At 57.6% G+C, this 23,416-nt stretch overlaps 5 protein-coding genes across 5 annotated transcripts; 1 reads left to right on the forward strand and 4 right to left on the reverse strand.

Annotated features, from left to right (window-relative positions):
• Window positions 1-170: 170 nt before the first annotated feature.
• On the reverse strand, window positions 171-1,097 carry HRG_10366 (ribosomal protein l6 domain-containing protein; the record flags this gene model as incomplete). The annotated part of the gene is made up of 3 exons (XM_044868837.1): window positions 171-538; window positions 606-719; window positions 812-1,097. 3 exons carry the CDS (start codon window positions 1,095-1,097, stop codon window positions 171-173), a joined length of 768 nt encoding a protein of 255 aa, XP_044716192.1.
• Window positions 1,098-1,939: 842 nt separating this feature from the next.
• HRG_10367 (beta-tubulin) lies at window positions 1,940-3,659 on the reverse strand (the record flags this gene model as incomplete). Its single annotated transcript, XM_044868838.1, has 5 exons — window positions 1,940-2,333; window positions 2,387-3,177; window positions 3,257-3,379; window positions 3,439-3,462; window positions 3,648-3,659. 5 exons carry the CDS (start codon window positions 3,657-3,659, stop codon window positions 1,940-1,942), a joined length of 1,344 nt encoding a protein of 447 aa, XP_044716193.1.
• Window positions 3,660-4,308: 649 nt separating this feature from the next.
• HRG_10368 (ABC transporter domain-containing protein) lies at window positions 4,309-6,702 on the reverse strand (the record flags this gene model as incomplete). Its single annotated transcript, XM_044868839.1, has 3 exons — window positions 4,309-5,694; window positions 5,750-5,830; window positions 5,917-6,702. The coding sequence occupies 3 exons, from the start codon at window positions 6,700-6,702 to the stop codon at window positions 4,309-4,311; spliced, it is 2,253 nt and encodes a 750-aa protein (XP_044716194.1).
• A 5,489-nt stretch (window positions 6,703-12,191) lies between these two features.
• Window positions 12,192-15,911, forward strand: HRG_10369 (uncharacterized protein; the record flags this gene model as incomplete). Its single annotated transcript, XM_044868840.1, has 7 exons — window positions 12,192-12,209; window positions 12,405-12,664; window positions 12,764-13,885; window positions 13,976-14,211; window positions 14,272-15,268; window positions 15,314-15,783; window positions 15,871-15,911. The coding sequence occupies 7 exons, from the start codon at window positions 12,192-12,194 to the stop codon at window positions 15,909-15,911; spliced, it is 3,144 nt and encodes a 1,047-aa protein (XP_044716195.1).
• Window positions 15,912-17,420: 1,509 nt separating this feature from the next.
• Window positions 17,421-23,329, reverse strand: HRG_10370 (uncharacterized protein; the record flags this gene model as incomplete). The annotated part of the gene is made up of 8 exons (XM_044868841.1): window positions 17,421-17,645; window positions 17,703-19,021; window positions 19,076-20,812; window positions 21,080-21,297; window positions 21,676-22,468; window positions 22,526-22,613; window positions 22,671-23,229; window positions 23,283-23,329. The coding sequence occupies 8 exons, from the start codon at window positions 23,327-23,329 to the stop codon at window positions 17,421-17,423; spliced, it is 4,986 nt and encodes a 1,661-aa protein (XP_044716196.1).
• Window positions 23,330-23,416: the final 87 nt, after the last annotated feature.

Raw genomic sequence — 23,416 nt, forward strand, 5'->3', positions numbered from 1 at the left:
TTGACTCTACTTGACCATGATTTCTCCCATTGTGACACAAATGGAACGAAACAATATCGGAATTGTGCGGTAATGGCTCGTATATACTCGTACACGCAAGACTTTGCATCACCGCCGCCAGAGCCGCACCCCCATACACGCGGACCGAGTAGCTGCCTCCATCCCACCGCCTACTTAATCTTCTTCTGCTTCAGCTTAATCGTCTGGTCGTTGATGAAGATGCCCTTTCCCTTGTACGGCTCCGGCGGCCGCCACAGCCTCACGCGCCCGGCAAACGACATGATGGCCTCGCGGTCCGGGCCCTCGAGGAGGATGCGCGTGGGCGTGACCGCCGTCACCGTGACGCCCTTGGGGATGCCCTCCTCGACGGGGTGCGTGAAGCCCAGCTTGAGGCAGAGGAAGCGCTGGCCGGGGTACTCTTCCTTTGCGCCGCGCTGCTCCACGCTGGCGCGGTAGCCGACGCCGACGAGGCGCAGGATGGCCGTGTGGCCTTCGGAGACCCCCATGACGTAGTTGTTCAAGTAGGACCACGTTGTTCCTGGAGAGTAAGAGGGGGCCTGTTAGCAAACGGGCAGAGGCGCACACGTTGCAAGAGAAAAACGTACCCCACATCTCTCTTTGATGCCTTACATCTGCATCCTCGACGCTCAGCACCACCTTCCGGTCCTCTATATCCTGGCTCAAGCTGACAAAGTCGGGAACATCGAGCTCCAGCGTGGCTGCCATCGTACGCATCTCGTTAGCCCCCGTGTCTACTATCCCCGCAGTCCACTCCCTCGCGCCCAAGGAGTAATAGGGGAACCAAGCTCACCCAGCGGTCCCTTGACCGTAATCGTCTTCTTCACATCCGCTCGGTACGACGTCATGCTCTTCAGCGTCTTGGTCCCGCCCACGATAAGCTCTACCCCCGGAGGTATCGATATCGGCGTCCGCCCAAGCTTCGAGTGCTGTTGTGTCGTCGTCGAGAACTGCTGGCCTTGGCGTCGCGCGAATCCCTGCCACGCAGGCACCAGGAATCCCGGTAGCGTCACGGCCGGCGAGGCACGCAGGGCATGGCGCAATGCCTCACCCCGAGCGGGAGCAAACTTTGCGGCCATGGAGTTTGCCCCAACGGTGCCAATGGGTGCAGAGACGGATATGCTCGATATTGCAGATACTGGCCTTGGGAGTGAGAGCAGCTTCCTGTCGTTGGGTTGGAGCATTTTGGTCGCTTAGTCATCTAGTCACGTGCCTTTCTTGTGCTACCTCACTTACCTAAGCCAATGGGCGTCCCTGCGCCGGGATTGAGGGTGCCAGGTCTTTTTAGCTCTAATACGTATTAATAGTTCATATCATTTATACTCCGTAGTCCGTAAGTGAATTATAAAAGTATACTATGGATACGCGGCAGACACTTGTTCCACCAGAGCTCGGAGCGCTACTACGGCGGGAACTGCCATCACACCTTTTCGGACACCTTTTTCTCTAACGTCCCGAACGAAGACTACTTGAGTCGCTCAAAAGACCTCGCCAGCTCGAGCCATTCACGTCTCTTCTAGCTCTACCGCCTCTGTCTGTCTAAAACACCCCCCAAATTCAGTCTCATACATGCTCCAAGTGTTTTCCCCTTCTGAGCATCATGGACGGGGCCATCAGTTACAAAGAGTCCAAGTGCCGGGACTCTACACCGCTCACTGCCTCGGTGGCCATTGGCGCCATCAATTGTAATACGTACAAATTAGACTGTACGTCGAATATGTTTTGCTGGCGTACCAGGTACTAGTTTTAATCTTTCCAGGCCACGCACTGCATTAAAAGCTCTGCGGTCGGAACAAGGTATCTAGAAAACACCCTTGCACGGAACAACCTCGACACCCCGAAGCGAATTCACACTCAGCTGGCGGCCACTGTGCAATCTCGTGGTTGCGAGAGGGCGCGCCGTTGGCTAAGGAGACATGGCCTAATCCTCATTATCCGGAACATCCTCCTCACCGTACTCCTCCGGCTCGTCATCGATACCAGCATCCTGGTACTGCTGGTACTCGGAGACCAAGTCATTCATGTTGGACTCGGCCTCGGTGAACTCCATCTCGTCCATACCCTCGCCCGTGTACCAGTGCAAGAAGGCCTTGCGACGGAACATGGCAGTGAACTGCTCACCAACACGCTTGAAAAGCTCCTGGATCGAGGTCGAGTTGCCGATGAAGGTGGACGACATCTTCAGGCCACGGGGAGGGATAGCGCACAGGGCGGTCTGGATGTTGTTGGGAATCCACTCAACGAAGTAAGTTGCGTTCTTGTTCTGCACGTTGCGCATCTGGTCCTCGACCTCCTTCATGGCGACCTTGCCACGGCTGCATTTCTTGTTAGCAAAAGCTTCGAGACCGACAACGTCATGAGCACGTACAAAATGGCACAGCAAGTCAGGTAGCGGCCGTTGCGGAAGTCGGAGGCGGCCATCATGTTCTTGGGGTCGAACATTTGCTGCGTCAACTCGGGCACGCTGACAGCGCGGAAAGAGTGGGCGCCACGGCTGGTCAGGGGCGCAAAGCCGACCATGAAGAAGTGAAGACGAGGGAAGGGAACCATGTTGACGGCGAGCTTGCGGAGATCCGAGTTGAGCTGACCGGGGAATCGCAGGCAGGTCGTGACACCCGACATGACAGCCGAGACGAGGTGGTTCAGGTCACCGTACGAGGGGCTGGACAGCTTCAGGGTGCGCATGCAAATATCGTAGAGGGCCTCGTTGTCAATGCAGAACGTCTCGTCCGAGTTCTCCACAAGCTGATGGACGGACAGAGTGGCGTTGTAGGGCTCGACGACGGTGTCGGAGACCTTGGGGGAGGGGACGACCGAGAAGGTGGCCATCATGCGGTCAGGGAACTCCTCGCGAATCTTGGAAATGAGCAGGGTGCCCATGCCGGCACCGGTGCCACCACCCAGGGAGTGGGTGATTTGGAAGCCTTGGAGGCAGTCACAGCCCTCGGCCTCGCGACGAACGACATCGAGGACGTTGTCGACCAGCTCCGCGCCCTCAGTGTAGTGGCCTTTGGCCCAGTTGTTGCCAGCACCGGACTGCCCGAAAACGAAGTTATCGGGGCGGAAAAGCTGGCCGAAAGGACCAGCGCGGACGGCGTCCATGGTGCCGGGCTCGAGATCGACGAGAACGGCGCGAGGGACATATTTGTTGCCTGAGGCCTATTCACCCGCCGCCAGCGTTAGGCTTTGCTCAACGGTACTCTCAAGCGGGGCAGAAAAGACGAAAAACGCAACGCACCTCGTTGAAATAGACGCTCATGCGCTCGAGCTGAAGCTCCGAAGTGCCATTGTAGACGCCATTGCTGTCGAGTCCGTGCTCGCCAGAGATGGTCTGCCAGAACGCAGCACCGATTTGGTTGCCCTACAGACAACAGTGAGCTTCCGGGGACTGTGTGGTGCCGTGGCCGCGAATTTACTTACGCACTGGCCAGTCTGGAGATGAACCTATAGTCGTTCAAAAGGCTCGGTCAGCAGACTGGTCATCGACAGCAAGTCGCAGGTGCCTGCGTGCTTCTCGAGTTGGGCCGAAATGGGCGTGCAATGTTTTTGGTGGGGCAGAGGTAATCAGGGGCATCTTGGGCGTCGAGACGCGTCGCGCGGATAGTTCGTCGGGGCGGCAGAGGACTTACAATCTCACGCATATTTGCGGATGAAGACTATCGTCGAGAAGACGTGCTGGGCAGGACAGGAAATACGGCGAGAGTCGCAAGGGTCGAGGGCGGGCTTCACGATCCGAGGGGTGGGTGGTATGTGGTGATGAGGGAAGTGAGAGGTTGAGCGAGTGGATTTTGTTGGACACTCTTGCAGGAGGAGGTCAGGGTAGGTACCTCTTCACCGCCATGGCTCCTGACTTGGGCGGCAGGAGACAGGTGCGGGCCTCCCTCCCCTCAACCACCCTCGCTTGTTTACAGCGTGGCCCGTGCACGGCAGCAATTCATTTCCAGCGTTTGTGAATTACGTAAGGCATGCTGCTGTGCTTTGAGAATGTTTCGCGTACAGACAAAGATCAGAGTAAAAGGCTGTTACGGGCTTGGTATTCTGTCCCGCGGAGAGTTTTGTTCCTGTTGCCGCGAAAAGAAAGAGGGCATCACGATATCTACGGCGCGTTGTCGCCACAAGGGACAGAAGAGCGAGACGCGATGAAGCTCCCGCTCCTACGAGCACGCAGCTGTGAAAAGAGAAAGGATCAGATCTCTCCTTGACGAGCAGCTCATCACTCACCACCACAGTAGCCGTTTCCATTCGCTACAGGATGGATATCTTCGCCCCAGATACCTTCTCTCCGAGCTGCTAATGGGCCTTGACAACACCAGCCGCGTCTGCCTGCGCCGCGATCCTCTTCTTGTACTGCTGCACATCGCCGGGAAACTTCTCAACCATTCCGCCGTCGCATACCCACAGTGACGTACACACCATCTGCAGCATGGTGACGTCGTGAGACACCATCAGCACACCGCCCTGGAACTCGGTGAGCGCCTCCGCCAGGGCGTCCATGGCCTCAATGTCGAGATGATTCGAAGGCTCGTCGAGCACCAGAATGTGCGGATTCGTGAGGGCCAGGCAGGCAAACGCGACCCTCGACTTCTGACCACCCGAGAGCTGTCCCATCTTCTGCAGGCCCGTCGTGCCTGTGATGCCAAACGCACCGAGCTGTCGTCGGTATTCCTCGTCGGTGCGGCCAGGGTACATCTTGGCCATGAAACTCACCGAGCTCATGGTCAGATCCAGCGCGTCGACGTGGTGTTGTGCAAAGAAGCCAATCCGCAGTCGGGCATTTGCCGTGACGATTCCCTTGAGTGGCTCCAGCTTCCCAATCAGGAGCTTCAAGATTGTCGTCTTGCCCGCGCCGTTGGGTCCGACGATGCCGATCCGGGAGTCCAGCTGGACGTCTAGGTCCACATTGCTCAATAATGGCTTGTCCTTGGAGTAACCAAACGCCACCTCGGACATCTGAATGATGGGCGGCGACAGCTTCTCCACATCGGGAAAGCGGAACTTGACGTTGTACTCTGACTCTGGCGGCTCCAGCACGGGCATCTTCTCCAGCTTCTTGATGCGTGACTGGGCTTCAGACGACTTGGCCGCGTTGTACCGGAACTTGTCGATGAAAGCCTGCAGGTGGGCTCGCTGGGCCATCTGGTTCTCGTACTCCTTCTTGGCAACCTTCTTGCGCTCCTCGCGAGTCGCATAGAACGAGTCAAAATTGGCTCCACGGTAGTAGTCGAGCCGTTCCGAGTGCTGGTGGATGATGTCTGTCGCCACTTCGTTGAGGAAGGCTCTGTCGTGGGAGACGACGAGGACAGTACTCGGGTAGCTTTGCAGGTATCCGGAGAGGAAGGTGATTGAAGGAACGTCCAACATGTTGGACGGTTCGTCGAGTAGCAGGAGATCGGGCTCGCAGAACAGGGCACGCGCGAGCGCGAGTCGCATTCTCCAACCGCCGGAAAAGGTCTTGGTTGCGTCTTGTTGGCGTTCGGCCGAGAAGCCAAGACCGGCGAGGATGCTGGCCGCCCGGGACTCGGCCTTGTCTGACTCCATTTCGGCCAGCTTGGCCTGAATGTCGCCCAGCTTGCCGTCTTTGGCCTCCTTTTCTTGGTCGAGCTTGGCAGCATCGGTCGAAGTGTCGGCAAGGGGAGCTCGCCGGGCTTCCAGGTCGGCCAGGCTGGCTGTGAGTTCCTGCTTCCGAGTTAGTCTTCCCTTGCGACGTGAAAACCAGAGCTGGGCCACTTACTTCTTGCTCTTTGAGGAGAACCTTGCGCCAAACGTCTGCGTCCAGGACGGCTTGCAGAGCCGGCGTATCGTCACCTGTGATCTGCAGAGCGTCCATCAGCATTCGGTCAGATGGCCCGCGAGTAGAGAAGCGATGTCAGAGGAGCGCAGTAGGAGACGAGTGCTTACCTCTTGCTCGACGTGTAGAATCGATATGTGAGTTGGGATGGCGACATCTCTCCTCGACAACGCCCGCAGCAACGTCGACTTGCCAATACCGTTGTTGCCGACCAGACCGTATCGGTGACCGTATGCGAGTGTGAGACAGGTATCTGTGAGGATGCGTAGACCGCCGATGGAAACATCGATACTGTCGAGTTTGATGTCCTTCGTTTTACTGGCTCCGGAGCCGCCCAACTGAAGCGGGTTGACGGCCATGTAAAACTCCTCATACGACTGCGTGTTCTCGGGCTGATCGAGCAGCCTGGACGCCTCGTACTCGACCGTCTTGAACGTCTTTTTCTGCTGCTTGGCAGCGATCTTGCGCTCGGCCTTTTCAAGCTTCTTGCGATCGACCTTGGACTCGACCTTTCTCGCATTGGCGGACTCCAAGTCGACACCGCCCGACGCGACGGCCAGAGTGGACGACATGTTGCGCTGCGAGCTGACTTGAATCGTCTGGTCCAGCCTCCTGACCGTCAAGGGGCCGTTGCGCTGCCCCCCGTTGGCGGTGGTATACTTGTCAACCCATTTCTCCACCAGCTGCTTGATCTTGTCCTCGACGGCGGCGTCGACGGCGCCCGAGGCGGAGAGCAGCAGTTCGGTGACGGCGGCGGCGGCTTCGTTCAGGGGCGACAGCCCAGACGAGTCGTCATCGTCGGACCAAGCAGTAGATGCGTGGGTCAGGTAGCCAACAGAGTAGTCTGAGATGACGGGGTCGATGTTTGGGAGAACGGCTTTGATGTCGGCGTCCATTTTGCGGTGGGACTCGTCACCCGGCGAAGGACTTTTAGGTTGCTAGCAATGGAAAACTAGGGCAAATCAGGGTCGGTTGCTTGAGACGGAAGATATGCGCGAATTGACTGGCTGGCACGTATCGTGGCTACGACTGTCGGCTTAGCGAGTCTTCGATGGCCGTCCGGACACACGATGGCGATTTTGCCCCGCAATTTGGTTTTTGCCGGTTTGGCAGACACGCCGTCCCGGATCGAACCGGAACCTTTTCTCCCGTTCCGGGCGCCTAGGCCTCGGCAATTCAAAACGCCGATCCCCGACGACCCCTCCATTCAGTGAGCACTCGACAGAAGAGAATAATCGCGGCGGATGAATGCAAACGTTACAAAAGTGCCGCAGCAAACGCATCAGGTGTGCAACTTTGGATCTGTATGGTTTATGGTTGTTTCCCATCACCATGCTGCCAGAACTTGAATTACAGTACTCGGAAACTCACCCCATCCCCAGCGTGGTACAGCCCAACCTCGCTGGGTAGGTAATTCAAACGGCCTTTCAACGCCACGCAGGCGGCAGTCCTCACGCGACCCGCGTGGCTTCAGCTCAATCTGGATTTTGTTCACGAGTCAACCATGTCTCCTCTTATTAATCATATCTAGGCACAATAATCGTCTCCGAACCACCCTTGGCGATAACCCTCGTCGGTAATTTCAACTCGGCACTATTTGGCCAATCAGCCGGGCAGCGAGCCTGGGGTTACGCACAACCGTTTTCGCTCTGGCGGTGGGTTGACGATTCGTCCTCATTGGCCAATCAACGGTCAGCAGCAGCTTTCGCGCCAGCTTCGCGCCGCTTTGTCGCGTTCAAGGATAGGTCGCGCAAAGTACGGGGACGAAATGGCGGTCTCCGCAGCAAAGGCGGCCAAGAACTACCTACTTCCATACGAACAAAGTACGTAGCAGTCGGGTGTTGCCATGCAGCTGGGGTATGCCCAGGCCCCGAGGAAAGCGTGGATGTTCCTTTTGCCCAGGAACTTGGGAATAGAAAAACGTGTGAGAATAGTGGACCACTTCCAGGGTGTTTCCCATCGTGTGCATACCGACTCAGGCCTGCGCGAGAGCCGATTGATCCAATTTCCTTCCTTTCTTCCCGATTGCCTTTCTTTTTCCTCATCTTGGGGTCTCTGTCGTGTCTCTGGTTTCTCTTGCTTTTCTTGTTCTCGGGACAACGGGATAAGCATCCAGCGGGAAACCTGGGATGCTGGAGCAAATCTAGACCGTAACGGGCTGGAGCATCGACATGCAGAGCATGTCTGGTAGCTGCAGCAGCCATGACAGGCAGTAGGATTCAACCTTGTACGAATTGACGCGTTACCGAGGACCGGGTGCTGATCCAAACAGCTCGCTGGGAGAGCGACTCCAACCACATACCGTAGGAGCCCGAGGAAATGAAGATATGACCATATTTCGGTAGGGTCGAAAGATATAAAAAAGCCGGGAAAAGGAAAGGTTGGCTGAGACATCCACACGCAAGAAAGTAGTAGCCCCAGCAGGGAAGGGTACATGGACCAGGGCCTCTGGCATCGACTTGGGTAGCCGATTGTAGGCGAGCAACCGTCCTTGTATCGTTGTTGCCTGGGCCGCCGCCCTTGATCATCGCCGTGCGGTGTGGGAAAGTCAGTGCTCAAGGTCTGGATCATGGCGAGGCCAGCACGTTCGGGCTTCATCCATATCGCACTCGCAGGCGGGCACGTGCGACGCTGTACACAACCGGTTACATAGAGTACAGTATACACGCTTTGCCCATGGGCGCTGCAGTTCATGCTTGCTTTGAATGAGTACGGGAGAAGTGTACTGGAAGAGAGCCTTTTGCATGGCGTCGAATGATGGCTGCAGATGGGGTTAGAGCGAGGCGCCAACCCAATCGTCCAGACTACGATGGCTACTCCTGTCTTACCATGACTGCTCACGGCAATTGATCGCTGCGCTGGCTCAGCTGACGCGAACCTCGAGCGGGAAAGCCTGTTTTGGACAGGCAAATCGGCCGCAGCCTCGTGGGAGCGGGAAGGCGGTATCACGCCATCCGAAGGAATGACGCCCCCCACAGACAAACAAGATCTTTGATCTGGCGTTGTGGGTGCCAGGCGCAGCAACGAGCGCCAATGGGCAGAGAGGGAGTCGCCAGTCAATGGGATGAACCGCGGCCGACGAATGGCCAGATACGATAGAGGCCCCGTACAGTACGGACACGGAACCAATGGCGACGGCGAGACGATCAATTCGACGTCCAATGTTTTGACCACCTCGACGCTGGGAGGAAGAGACGAGAGGGAGAGGCGAAGCAATGGCAGGCGCACGATGATTTCACCCCCGCACGGCACCAAGAACCCCAGTTTTGTCGAGCTCGGGACCGGCGTTGGCCACAGGCAGTCGTCTCCGGGCGGGTATGCATGGACACTCGAGCCTGGCGTTCGCGGACGGGGGGCCAGGGTCAATCTTGTCATACTCGCGCCGGTCGAGATGCCTGATGCGGCCGTGCCTTGGTTTGGTTGACGTCAACATCTCGAGGCACCACAAGCATAGATGATTATTACATGTACGCGTCGGTTATTGGTACCACCGGTTTCGGCAAGCAGAGACACGGCGAAGCATGTCGTAGCGGTTTGAATAATCTCAAGGACGCGAGGGGGAGTCGATGTGGTAAAAAGTATGTCTTGGGCTGACGACTTCCTGCTACGCCGCAATTCGTTGCCACGGCTCGGGGGGTCCGTAAACGGCTGAGATTGCATCTGATGAGCCATGTGACGTAAAGAGATGATGCTGCTGCTGCTGCTAGGCTGCTGCTTGCGAGAAGATGCGGCCAGGCTTCAGCTATCCACGATGCATGTGGTACAGGGGCTTGATGAGGGCCGAACTGGCGAGTTTGCAGACTACTTGGTACACAGGACAAGGTAAGGTGCGTTATCTGGAGGCATGTCTCAAGGGATGGATGAGGAGGATGTGCGGATGATACGATAGCAGCGCTCTCACAGCCTTGTACAGTAATTGTCTTGTGGCTCACTCTTCTGTACATACATCATGTATGTGCGAAGTATGGCTGTGTGATGTTGTCATCGTCCCTGTTGTTTGTTTGTTTATTGTTGTTGTTGTTTGGCCTGTTGGCTCCCGTCGATGGTCTCCGCTCGCTGGGCCAGGCCGCCGCGCAAGGCAAGGCGCAATGTCTGGGAGGCGGTTTGAAACTGAACTGTGTCCGGGCAGGGGCATGCGACCTTTTGGCCGATCAGTGGTAAGACAGGGTTTTTTTTTTGGCGCTCTCGCCATGACTCGATCTTGTTCAGGAACACGTGGTCGATGAGGCAGATTTCTCGAGCAGCAAACGGTCTCGCCGGTACCAATTTAGATGCTGCTGTAGATGCGAAACAGGAGAGCAACTCGCAGCGCCTGCTGATGGTGGCCGCAGATTTGAGGTTTCGGGGCTGCGGCTGGATGGCGGATGATTGGTGAGCCGGGCGAGGCAGGCCTTGGAGAGGTGCAGGCATCGCCATTGGTGCCACGCGACGGCAACCTTTTCGATCAAAATTGAAGAAGAAAAAGAAAGAAAAGGCCGTCAGTACTCCATCTTAATTACATACCGTACGTATGCGGACAGAACATATTCGCCGATGCGGCTATCGAGTCGTACATGGACACAGTATTCGTACAGCACAGTACGGAGTACAAGCACCAGGCTGTACTTACCTAAGGTAGTATGTATTTGTCGTCAGCGCTTGGCAAGCGACGTTGGATGCCGGCAGCTCACTCGCTCTCCGTGAACTCTTTCTTCTTTTTCAGTACTCTCTTCAGCACCGGCCTAAGCGCTTAGGTGGAGCACAGGTGCTTTTTGCGGTCATGGAAGAATGGCAGAAATTGCCAATTCCAACATGTCTGATCGTCCAAAACATGCCCATGCCCGCGATGCCAGCAGTCGGTCGGTTAGTAGATACAGGCCTCTGGGCAAGTACCGACCTGTCCCTACAGAAGGCAGGGCGCATAAAGTACCTAATCAGCCAGTCTAGCGCTCGACTGGATAGCCGCAGCGCGACGGCGTTGCTGAGCAGCTCCACCCCCCATCCTGCCTGGGGGCGCTTCCCAGGAATCCCCCTGCCCGTGCTTTTCCAGGCTGGCGCCCCCACTGTATCTGAGCCTCTGTTCCGCGGCACAGCGCTGGCATGTGTCTAGACAGGGCTGGAGGCTCGCTTTCGGGAATCGACAAGTCTGCACATCAATGCATGCACCAAGCACACACATGTACATGGACGAGGCAGCCTGTCCATTTGTCAATGCTCCCGATGATAATCCCCAAGCGCATGGGTGACTGAATCCTTTGTTCCGTGGTTGGCCGCTGTGGCTAACTTACTTGGCGGTGGTTTTTGGAGACCCGCCCAAGTCGGACCTACACGAGGAGAGGCCGTCTTTTGCTCACCAGTCTCGCAGACACTACGGAGTACCTTGTCCTAACTGTCCGCTTCCTCGACATTCAAATGCAGGCCATGCTCGTAGCTTCCGCTCCCCGACGAAGGACTCAGCTTTAGGTGGGCCGTTTCTTAATGCCTCTCCGGGTCCTCTCCACAGCTGCATTATACAGCACAGCACAGTGCTGCATGTACTCCGTACACGAGATGGAGATGCAGATTCCGGTACGCCATGTAAGGTCGAGGCCCCCAAAAAGTACATGAACCGCCCCGGGAATCTCCACTCTGGAACAGGTACTCTCTTGAAAGCGCTACCCTGCTTCATGTTCCTCACCCGAGCAGGGCAGCGGCAACCTGGCTTGGCGCAGTTCCCGCGCTTGCGCCCGCTGTAATACAGGTAATCGCCATTGGATCTCGCCCTAGTAGTCCAGCCGCCCATCCCTGCAGCGGCGATCCGACGTCGCCCGAGTGGAATCTCAGTGCAATCTCCAAGCCTGCAGCACCCAAGTGCCAGCGTCAATGGATTCAGTAGACATGGAAGAGGGCTTTCGGTCGTGTCGCGGTCGGTCCAACCGCAGGCCCATTCATCACCAACCGCTGCTAGCCAACCCCTGGGGGGGGGGGGGGCCAGCATGTACCTATATGCAGGCATGTACCTACGGCGGCTGCCCGTAGCAGTACCTTATCGCCGCTTCGACATCATCATCGTTGTCTTCCTCTTCTCTCCTCTACCCATCTTCATGTTCACTTCTTGCACGCCTGTTGATTCCCTCTCTTTTCCCTTGTCCCCTCCCCCCTCCTCCTCTCGCTCGGCCACAGGCGCCTAGGGCTCGAGCACGGCCCGTCTCTTGACGCGGCAGCCTCATAACTGGGCGCGTTTTTCCCTCTTCCCCACAACCGATCCGTCCGCCATCGTCACGCGCATTCCTGGCACCGCAGGAGTGTGCCTGCTGCGTCGAGCCGTGGCACCCGACGATGCCAAAGCATTTCGCCTCCAGCAGCATCGCTCTTCTTCGCAACAACCACTAGAATGCCCTCCCTGCATCTGCTCGAGTAGGCAACCATGCAGACCGTCCCCAGTGTAGGTTTCTCTCCCTTGCTCCGATTCGGCCGCCTCCCTTCCTCTCGTGTCACGACAACCACATCGTCCAGATGCTTCGACTAAGCTTTGTCCTCGTTCCTCGCCCATTCTTGCTTCGATTGTCTCCTGCTCCTCCACACCTTGGTTTTGGTTTTACCGTGTAGCTTGTGCTTACTGCCCGCCATCTCTCCACAGCTCGTCGGGACCGGCACTGCTATTGCGGCAGCGGCCAGCGGTCTGGTGTTCGGCCAGCCTCCCCCCACCTCGAACACCACCAACGCCACCACCGAAGACAGCCCTGCGAGGACTCTGCGCAGATCGCACCAGCGAACCATATCTGTCGATCGCGCATTCGAGGCGAACCACCGTCCAACGAGTATCCTTTACTCTCGTCCCCTCACGACGTCCGCGGCGATTGTCGACGAGCACTCGCACCACCGCGCCGTCTCGCATCCGCAAGCAACCTCGAGGCCGCCCTTGTCCCGCCACCAACGGCCCCAGAGTTCTCAGTTCACGTCGCCGAGGTCCTTTAGCAGGAGGCTGTCTTTTGCAAGGCCGGGCGAGCTTTCGCCGTCCGCGCCCTCAGTTGGCCCGCGAGATTCCGTCTCGTCCAATGGCTCGTGGATGAGGCGGCTGTCCATCCGACCTCTGTCCCAGAACAACAGTCCCAGGTCCAGCCTTATCGCTGATTCCACATCGGTCGCCTTCTCGCACAACTCGGCGGCTCCGATACTTTTCCGTCCCAGCCCAGCGGCGCTACCTTTGCCTCCCAATAAGCTCGTCAAGCGGACCTCGAATACGCAGACCGGCAGCAGCTCGGGCGAAGTCTCTCCGCGCTGGCGACCCAGAGGACATTTTCCGAGCCTCCGTCGACCAGCCACCAGCCACCAAAGGTCCGCCACTCTTCAGCAGTTCCGTGCCGACATTGATGTGGCAGGCTCGACCGCTCATCCCAAATACTCTTTTGAGCGGCCAATTGGGCCGGAAGAGCTGCTGGGCGCCTCACCCTTCGACGAGCAGGTCTTTCCAGGGTCTCAATCGGAATCTGGATGGGCATCTTTTTTCCACTCGAGAACAACACGCATTGCCGCGAGTGCTAGTCTTCAGGGCCGCCTCGGCGATGCGACCCCCCCTCTGCGGGACCTAGCTCTAAAAAGAATCAGCCCTCAAGGTGGTAATCGGGAGAATAGGGTGCATTTAGTCAAGCCAAGAATGCTTCCCGCACCCTTGGCGTCGATTGGCGTCTCTTTGGCCGCCCCTGCGGAAATCCAGGAGACGTCCGACCAGTCGTCCAGCCAGGCTTTTGGGGTTTTGACCCTCCCTCCCGAACCCGCCCCGCCCACGCGGACGAGACGGTCGCTGTCCGAAAGCCTCTCGTCGGCGACTAATTGGGTCTCCAAACGATCAGGCAGCCTCCGTCGGCCAAAGAGGGGACTTGACCCGTCCGACGGCGCCAGTCGGCGCCACGTCTCGGAACCGACAGAACTCAGCACCTCACACTCACCTGTGGACCAGCAGGAGAAAACATCACCATCCGAGCCATCGACCAAAACCTCGGCCCCTCCAAAGGCGCTGCAAGAGCCTGTGCTCATCGATTCGGCCATGACAGTTCGTCGCCAGGTTCCCATCCACCACCGAAATCGATCATCTCCACCTCTTGGCCATTCCATCGTCGTGTATGGCGTTGGTAATTTGCCGCGTCCAGTGGGATTCTCACGCGGCGGGGCCACCACTCGCCATGCTCGGCCTAATCAACCATCGGGAAGCTCGACTAGCTCCACCGCCTTGTCGCAATTCGCCAGGGGGTCACACTATGAGAGGTCTTTCGTCATGGAAAGCTCCGACGGTGATGCTCGGGGATTTACGTCTGGGGATGACGATGACTTCGATTTCAAGAGCGATACAATGTTTGACTCCCTGCGAACGCTATCGTCTTGTCGCGCAAGGGCAGTGGAAACGCCTCTCGAGTCTGTATACGACGAGTCTCCCCCAAGCACTGCTGGTAACGGCAGAACAAAGCGCTTGTCTGTACAAGAGATGCTGGCAAGGGGCTGGGACGAAGGGAACAAAATCATGGAGGAGGACGATGAGAGCACATCAACGCCGGTTCGAGCGGCTCAATACGCCGGGGCCAAGTCGTCCCCAAGCCATCGTGGATTGGTCATCGTCGAGCCTCATTCTAGCTCCGAGTCACCACATGACGACGTCGCACGCATGACCGAAAACCTGGAGCGCTGTTCTTTGGATGGCTTCGATGACGACGAAGACTGGACAAGGGATGATGACAAGCCGTTCAGCAGCCCCCTGTCCCCTCCTTCCCAGGGCAACAGCTCTCTTGGTTCGAAGGGCATGAACCCCAACGTTCGACTTGCACTGGCCAGCATTGAGGGGGAGACTCTGCCGCGAATGGGTGACCATGACCACCGTATCGAGCGCCCTTTGAGCAACCTATTCGAGTGGAGCGAGACGTCCATACACGACAAGCACGAGGGCGGCGGGATCTCTATGCGGCCGAGGACAGCCTATGCCATGCCGGAGATGGACTCTAGGGGAGGCCGCTCGGCTATACGCAGGGGACCAACACCGACACACGTGCGAAGCCAAAGTGTTCCCATCGTCAACGATTCCGTCGCCATTGCAAAACCACCGGGACCAAAATATGGTACCTGGGGGATGGGCGCCAAGACCGTCTCCGAGGATTGGGATGAGGACTTTGAGTTCGGCGTTGGCGGGGGGGACTGCAACGGCGAAGCTGCTGGCAAGAGTCAGGAAAAGGCCTTTGCCGTTCCCGAGTCTATCCGTGCAACACAACCCAGTGTTCGCGCGCACTCGGGACAGATCCGGGAATTGTCTCTACTTGTCAACGACCTGAAACGCCTTTGCCGGCATGGCCGGGAACTGAACATGCTCAATGGCGACCAAACAGGGTTGTGGAGAGAGGCAGAAGGAATCATTGCCCTCGCCTCGCCCGACGAAGACGATGAGAAGGAAGACCACCAATCCTCGGCACCCACTGGCCCCAGCTCTCGCGACGTCAAGGGCCTGCCGCTCGAGGATAGGCATGACGCTGCGACATCGGACCAGTTCGACGCTGCATTCGACAGCCCAGAGCCGGCCATGCGGAAAACCGCAGTGGTGCGAGAGCGTCAGTCCCCGAGGCGACGGTCCGTGTTTTCCCCAGAAGACGACATTTTTGGTGGCAATTGGCCACTGGTGGAGCCGAATGGTGCACAGTCGAGCCGCGTGAAGCCGCCCCGGACGCCAGACTATCAATCAAACCCGCCCAATGACGTGAGCGGAGTGGTGCGATCGGTCATGGAGTCGATGCGCCAACATCACCGCTCTTCCACCGAGCCGCCGCGCGACTCCCGGCCGCAGGAGGGTAGCAATGGCAGAGTGCAGTTTGACACCAACAGTCTGAAGGCTTTGGTCAAGAGAGCCGGAGAATTGCGCGATGTCCTGTCGGACGCGATCCGCAGGGTCGACCAGATAACGCAAAGCCCTGCGACAACACCGCGTCGCGAGCGCCGACTTGAATCCAGCCCCGCGTTTACGCGAGTATTCGATGATCCAGGCTCGAGTCCTCTGCGACGAGCGACCAAGAGCCGCGGCACCAACTCCATGATGGAGAGCACCCCAACGCCGGAAAAGTCCCCTTCAGCGCCAATGAGCCCACAGATGCCGCTGATGACGGTCGGCTAGCCATGTCCGGCCAGGGTTTCCGGTTCCCCGTACCTGGCCTTTCTGCAGCACCTCGACGAGCCCTGCCGAAGTGGGCAGCATGTGGTCTTGTATACAACAACTAATCTCTTGCGAACATTTGCTTTCCTTTTTCTGTTTGCTTTTTCCTTTGCATAGCGACGGTCCCAGGCCTCGGCTCATCTCGGATGCGTACGGGATACTTACGGGAGAAATTCCCGATTCAGACTTTTGGCTCGGCTGGAAGGTCGGCATTGGGAGAAGGACGACGGCTTGCGTCCGGGAAACAGTCCTGCACGCCAGATCCTCGCTGTGTCCCATCTGTACCAGATGGACTCGCTCTATTCATCTTTGTCCAGCTGCCGAAGCCAAGCCGACTGTCACCAACCCCGTTTGACGACACAGGTCTGCCCTTGCACGGCATGACCAGCCTGCCTCGCCTACTTCATGCGGGGAGCCCAGGCGACGTCCAGCTTTTTGACCACTCGAGGGCCGGCGAATGGACGAGTCACCACGGGGCGACTGCTGATGGCGATGCTTTGGCGGCGATGTGACGAGCCGTGATAATAATTGCGATTTCCTTATTTTACTTGCGGTTCCCTTTGTGCGGGGCATTCTCTACAGAAGCACCCTTCGACACGTCCATGGAGGGGAATGACGGGTTCGGAACTAAAGACCGGGCGGTGATTGACTTTTAATGCACCTTGGCAATGCTCGTCCCGGACGAGGCATGACAAAAGGCACGAGAATGAGCGGCACGTTCAACGACTCCATTCAAAATTCACCCGAGTGACGGGAAGACGCAAAGAGAGCATACGAAGGCCAACCACGAAATCCTGCAAAGGGTCAGGACAGGGAGCGGTTGATGGGGGGAGGCGGGATAGAATGCGTGGGATACAGGGCACACGGGTGTGGTGGAGGAGGAAGACGAAGAAAGGGAGGGAAAAGGGGGCATTCGATGTCTGTTCTCATGGACGCATCGTGGCGTTCTGGTTCCCTTTTTTTCTCTCGTCGAGTATGTGTGCTCCTTATCCGTTGTTGTCGAGTATTTGATGATTGCATGGATAGAGCCCAAGGGGCCATGATCACCTATTACTTACACACATGGACTTACTCGCAACGCTCTCTCAGTGACATTCTCAACAACATACAGTCGCACAAACCAGGCGAGCGTGGCTACTGAACCAGCTGTCGTAAATTGTTCCGCGACTCAATATCCCACAGCCCCATGGGCGGCACGTAAATCAGTCGCACAAGAAGAAACCCGGCCAGCTACTTCTCTCTTCCAATTTGCATACAGCTAAAAAGGGTATCTCCAAGCCAACCCATAACGCCAAGCGTCCCATCCTCGCCCTCGACATTAGCCCCATTTATACCCTCACTCGCCACCTCTTCCTGCGCCCAAACTACAAAGCGGAGCAACGCAATGCAAAAACGATAACATGAAATGATCAGCCAAGGCATCTCTTCAAGATGTCACGATCGGTCGAGTCTACTTCGCCGGGCGCTGTTTTAATAGCCCAGGGCAGCGGGGTGGATATCGCCCACGCTGGTGTCGAAATCAGACGTCAGGAAGACGGGATGCATCGTCGAAGTGTCAAAGCCCCCGCCGGGCGACACAGATTCGCTCGCCGCAGCAACCTCTTCCGACGGAGCAGATACAGACACCACAGAGCCGGAGCTGCTGGCCGCGAGAGCCTCCGCGAGAGCTGCTGCCCACTCAGCCTGCGAGGCCGGCTGGGCAGGTCGAGTCGGCCACACCTGCTCTTGCATATCCGCCTCATCACCATGCACGCTCTGGCTCGAAGAGCACGAAGCCGTTTCCTCGAGATAGCCTGTAAAAAGGCTCCCACTGGCCGTAGACAGCCTGGTGATGCTCGAGTGGGTAGACGAGGCGTCGGTGAAGGGCGACCGGCTGCTCCAGGCCGAGGACATGGCCTCCGGGGTTCTCGGTCTCATGGACGACAGCGAAATCCAATCGTGGGCGAAAGAGTGTTTCGGTGGAAGGGACCAGAGGCCTGTCGACTCCAGTTTTTCCAAAGTCTGAGGCCTCGTCCTTGGATTGGGTCGCATTTCCAAAGCAGCGGGCTCCGTCGACATCTCCCCCTTCTTGTCGCAGACATGACGCATCTGGAACAACCCCCTTGACTCCTCAGCCTTGGCGGCCACAGGAGGCACCCACAGTGCAACAGTTTCACCGCTACCCGTCTCCGTCACTGCACCTCCACCTGCGCCGACTGCATATGATGGACCTGGTGCTTGAAGCAGTTCGCTTTCAACCAGGGCTTGGCTGGCTTCTTGAGGCGTAACATGGACAGGTGCGTTTTCGGGGGCGTGATGCAACTCTCCCATAGCCTGGTCTGGTTGAGCCAAGTCATCACTGGCGGGCTCGGGGAACTTCGGCTGCGACCAGCGTAGAGTGGCGTCAAGAAAGAACGGAAGAATTTCGGTAACAGTCTCTTGTTGTTTCAGGTCGACTGCATCGACAGGTCCGGCAACTCTTGAGCTCGACATTATTACGGTTGACTGCCACAAGCCCATAGCAGGCTGAGTAGGCGTCGACATGGGCTCGCCCGAATCTGCCGGCCAGAGTGTGTTGCTAGTGAGAGTGGCCGGTCGTAATACCCGGATAGGAGCACGAACAGTTCCAGCAGGACAAGTCAGATACGTCTCCCAGGTCTTGTCGGGTTGAGGCAACCCTATTGAACGCATCGTCGAGGCGTGGCTGGACTTGCCGCCCCACAAGTGGGTTTGCATGGACTGGTTTCGCGAGGACGACCTTCCATTGGAAGGGACGCGGGATGACCCAACTGGCGGCTCGCTGTCCCGAGACTCGATTGCTGAAACGCTGGCGTGGTGTCGACTAGGGCCCGATGAGGGCTCTTGTCGGCCCCCCCTTTCCTGTTCGGGGAAGAGGCTACCCCGGGACGGGACCTTGTCGGATTTGAGGAGATTCGCGATTTCCCAGAGCGTCGCTTCGTCGAAAGAATCGTCGTCGTCGTCTTCATCTTCATCGTCGTCTTCGCCATATTCATCATCCTCGCTGCTGACGCCATATTCATCGCCTGCGGCCTCGTCGTCGTCGTAGTCGTCAAAGAACGATGAGGGGTAGTCTTGCGAGTCCAACGTGCGAACCTGTGCGTCCATAGTTGGAAAAACCGGCATACCGGGTGCCATATTGACAGGCATACCCATGCCCATACTCATGTTCATGGCAGCTTGCATCTGGCTCGAGAGAGGAACGGAAGCAGAGTCTGACTTCTCGCCCCAGGGGAATTGGAAGAGTCCAAGGGTGCCTCGTTTGCCTACCATGGGCACTGGGTCCTCCAAGATGTCGGGCAACGACGACATCCGCTTGCTCCGTCGCGGGGGTCTCATTGTGCGCGGTCGTTCAGCCGGATGAGTTTCTTTCGGGGTCGAGGAAGTGCTGTGGAGCATTGGGCTTTCGATTCCAAGCAGTTCCGATGCCTTTCTCGTCACCGGCCTTTGCAGATCCCCTCGAGACGGAGATGGGGTCAGCTCCAATGACTGGATCGCGGCATCGGTACTGCGCTCGCTGAAGTCGGAGCTGGTGACGTGACGAATTCCTGGTGACGAGGTGAGCGATGTCGATACTGGCGGCCTCGCCGAGTCAATTTGGGGAGCTTGAATAGAGCCCAAGTTCTTATCGCCACCGAGTGCCCATTTCTCGAGGTCGGAGGGCGAGGAGAAAGGTTTGCTCAAGTTACCAAGATTCAGGGTCGATACATCCAGGCCAATCGGTGCTTCGAGGCCTGCAGAGTCGGCGCCAGCAGCTGCCGAGAGCATGCGCTCCAATTTTGCAGATGGAGGTTCCGTGTTAGGGGAAGATGCTAGGGTCGACATGGAAACTCGAGAATAGTCGCGACGCATCTCCTGCCAGTGATCCTCCTGCATGCCCATCTCCATCTCGAGGTCGGCCAGGAGACTCGTTCCTCGTCGGAGATTTTCTTGAGGCTGCTCCGGCTCCGGCTGCTGCTGACCCTCCTCGGTTGCCGGGGGCTCGACAAGTTCGCCGAGCCTATTAAGCTGCTCCTGAATCTTCTCCAGAGCCTGTTTGGGTGTCTCCAAGGGAGGAAGCTCAGCTGTGGCGGCTTTCCTCGTCTTTGTAGGCTTGTCAAGGGGCAGCGGCGGTGGCCGAGGTACAAGTCGCGTCCTTGTCATCCTCTTCCTGTCCGAGAATGTCGGGCATTTATCGCCCACTCGGCGATGCCAAGAGCCGCGATCCGGCACGCTGCCAGCCAGATCCTGCTTGTGAGGTTTAGCTTGCTCAACTGGCACGTCGAGCATCACGGTCATGGTCTCTTTGCCTTCGTCGTCGTCATCTGTCAACAAGGCGCTCTCTACCATATGGCGCCTATCATTGGGCTCCAGCCACATTCGCGATTCAGGCGTTGCGGTGGATGATGCGACTTGAACAGCCTGAGGTTTCGTCACAGGTTCTGGAAAGTGAACGCGCCTTGAGCCCTCGTTGGCATCCCAGTTTTGCGAGGCCAAAGAGCCTTGCCGATCGTCGGCTGGAATCACGGGTGAAGACAGTCTTTTCTTGTTTCTCTCGCCTCCTTGAGGTGATCGGTGCGATTGAGAGGCGGCTTGCGACGGTTCAAAAACCCCGTTCTGCTGCTCATCAAAGGCGCTGAATGTCGTATCCAGGCTGAACTTTGACAAGAACTTGCCTGTTGAGTGGTGTGGACGAGGGTCGCGCGCGGGAGCCTCTGGAGTGTGGGTGGTGGCAGAAGCCTCCTTTGGACGAGATGGCTTGGTGAGATCGGCTCCCTGTGCAGGCAAAGGCGGCAGCGCCGCAGCGGACATGTCAGAAACAGACGGCGATATCTGCTTCAGGCCGCGCTCATCTTTGGGTGCAGCTGGAGAAGAATCTTGCACCCCTGCGCCAAAAGTGGCGTTTCCAGGATTCTTGGAAGGGAGCAACGCCACTGTACTTTCTGATGCAGTAGACGCCTCGGCTTCGATGGATTCGGATATTCGGTTGCTGATGTTTGGAAGGGGCCTGGAGACCCCCCTGGACGGAGACGTGTGTCCAACGGCAGGCTTTCGGGGAACCGGCCTCGGCCGATTGACGACAGATTCCCTATCCTGTGCCCGGACTCGAGGAGGTTCCTCTGCAATACTTTTCAGGGCTTGATCCATGATACCCCGCATGGCACTGGAATCTTCCTTCTTAGGGCCTTTGCTGAGCTCGACTGTTTCCTGCGGGGCGACCTGGTCTTTAGGCGCAGGTTTTTGGATTCGTGCCCTGGGGTTATTTGGTATTCCGTTCATTTGTCGCAGCTGTACGGGCGTCTTGGCGATCTCGGGCTGTTCCTCCCTCGGAGGAGACGCTGGCCTCTGCCGGGATGGGCGAATATCAGCTCTGACAGAACCGTTGCGCGGGAGATTCGCCAATGTTCCTCGTGAATTATCAAGAACAGCAGAGTTCTTGTTTGACGGCTCGGGGCTTTCTCTTGGTCCTAGAGGGGGGACTGGAAGAACCAAGACTTCCATCGATTCTGTCGGGGTAGGGAATTTTCCTGGTATCTCAGGAGGCGGGGTCGGGTCAGTGAATGTCGGAGCCCCCGATCGAGACCGCCGGAGTGAAGCCGTGGTAGACAGTGTTCGCCCCCTGGGTTCATCCCCAGCCATTTGTGGCCGTGGGCCAAGCTTCTGAGGTGATTCAGGCTCCGCTGGGGCAGTCAACGTAGTTGAGGTACCGACGTCGGGAGCCGCATCACTCTTCTGCGTTGGAACTGACGGAAAGCTCGGAACAGGGACCTGAGGTGCTTGCCTGATGGGTGATCGTCGCCGCACGTTGTCTGCTGCGGGGGATATCTGAGCAGAAGATGTTTCTGCCTTTGCCAGGGGCTCCTCGGTCTGCTGTGGCGACTGCCTGGCATCGTCGACCATGGAATCAATGGACATCCCAACCTCCTTGCGCTTGAGGTTTTGGGGCTGATTTCGTATTTCCCTTGGTGACAAGGCCTTAGGCGAACCAACCAAGTCCGATGACGAAGGCTGAGGAAAAGTGTTATCCCTCCGTTCCTTCTGATCCTTGGCTGCGGTGGCTAAGTCAACGGTGGGGACTCTTCCCAGGGGCTCTGGTTCGTCGTCATTAGGCACGGGGTAAGAAATCGTGACTTTGCCTCCTTTCAGGACGGCCTTCTTGGTCGGTCGCTCGTTGAAGCTCTTGGCCGCCGCCGGTGCTGCCTGGGCCTTGATGGGGGGAAACAGCTGGCCAGTCACCGGCACGCCCCCGACCCCTGCATCTGCTTGTCCGGGGCTCGGTCGGCTGATGATGGGTAAGCCAGTTGTCCCGTCTCGAGAGGCGAACGGACGCTCCGAGTCGCTCGACGACGGTGCATCCCGAGGGGGGGCTGTGAATGGGTTCGAAGTATAAGAAGGAGAGGCATCTCGGTTGGGTAGGTTGCGAGTTACTGAGCCTCCATTGGCGGGAGGCAAGTCACTGGCGGGGCCTTCGGTCATCTGAGGCCTCTGCGATGTGTTTATAAGTGAGCTTTTTAGGGTGTTCCTGAAGACTGCGACAAGAACTAGGAGATTCCGTAAGTAAAAGGAACCCGCAATGCGGCGTCAAGGACAACACATACCGATCGCTACGAGTGAGCCAATGGCGGGAAGCACAGTCCGGACGACCAGGTCGAAGGACTCCATGCCCAAGATCATGGGGATGCTCAGCTGAAGCGTCATGTCAGAAGGAGCTCTGCATGAAGGACGGATCTTGGTTCTACTCACGGCAATCCACAAACCCAGCGCCAGCGTGATGAACAGCAGTGATCTGCTCCGAGGCCATGCCGGGGTCTTCTCCTGCATGTCTCTGAAGATTCCAACCGAAGAGGCGCGTATCAAGAGCATCACGACGATTGCAGCCTCAGTGACGAGAAGCACGACTGCGATTGGCGTGACAATGGTTGTGCCGACACAGACAGGTTTGTACTGTGGTCTCTGAAAGCCAACGAATATCCCGCCCAGAATGAATCGCAGGAGGAAGATTCCTTGAGGCAGCAGTACTCTGACAGAGGCCTGAATCTCGCACTTCATGGCCCAGAAGAGGAATTCCTCCAATAGAATGCGCGCGAGCTGATCGAAGATGGCGGCAAAGGCGACGGCGGCTTGGCATCCCGGAACAGCCGACATTTGGACAAAGGTAGCGATGAAGCCTATCAGTGCCCAGAGAAAAGAAGTCGTAAGGTAACCAACGAGGACCAGCCTCAGCGCGTCTCGAAAGAGCGACGAGGCGCCGCCTCTCAGGTGCAACGAGGCCGCCGCGACCGCTGCAATGGCAACGGTGCCACTAAATTCAACACGTTAGCATCCTCGCCCGCCGAATAGCTTCACATTACTTACAAGGCAAAGGTCGTGGCCAGGGCCTGGTCGTTGCCCGCTTCCGCCATGGTGATGTATGCCGGACGGCGGACGACGACAAGAGGCTGCTGCCCCGGGGAGAAGAGAAAGAAGCCCAATCAATGGGCCAGTTAGGA

Source organism: Hirsutella rhossiliensis, assembly GCF_020360975.1.
Source record: "Hirsutella rhossiliensis strain HR02 chromosome Unknown scaffold00015, whole genome shotgun sequence".
Lineage (NCBI taxonomy): Eukaryota > Fungi > Ascomycota > Sordariomycetes > Hypocreales > Ophiocordycipitaceae > Hirsutella > Hirsutella rhossiliensis.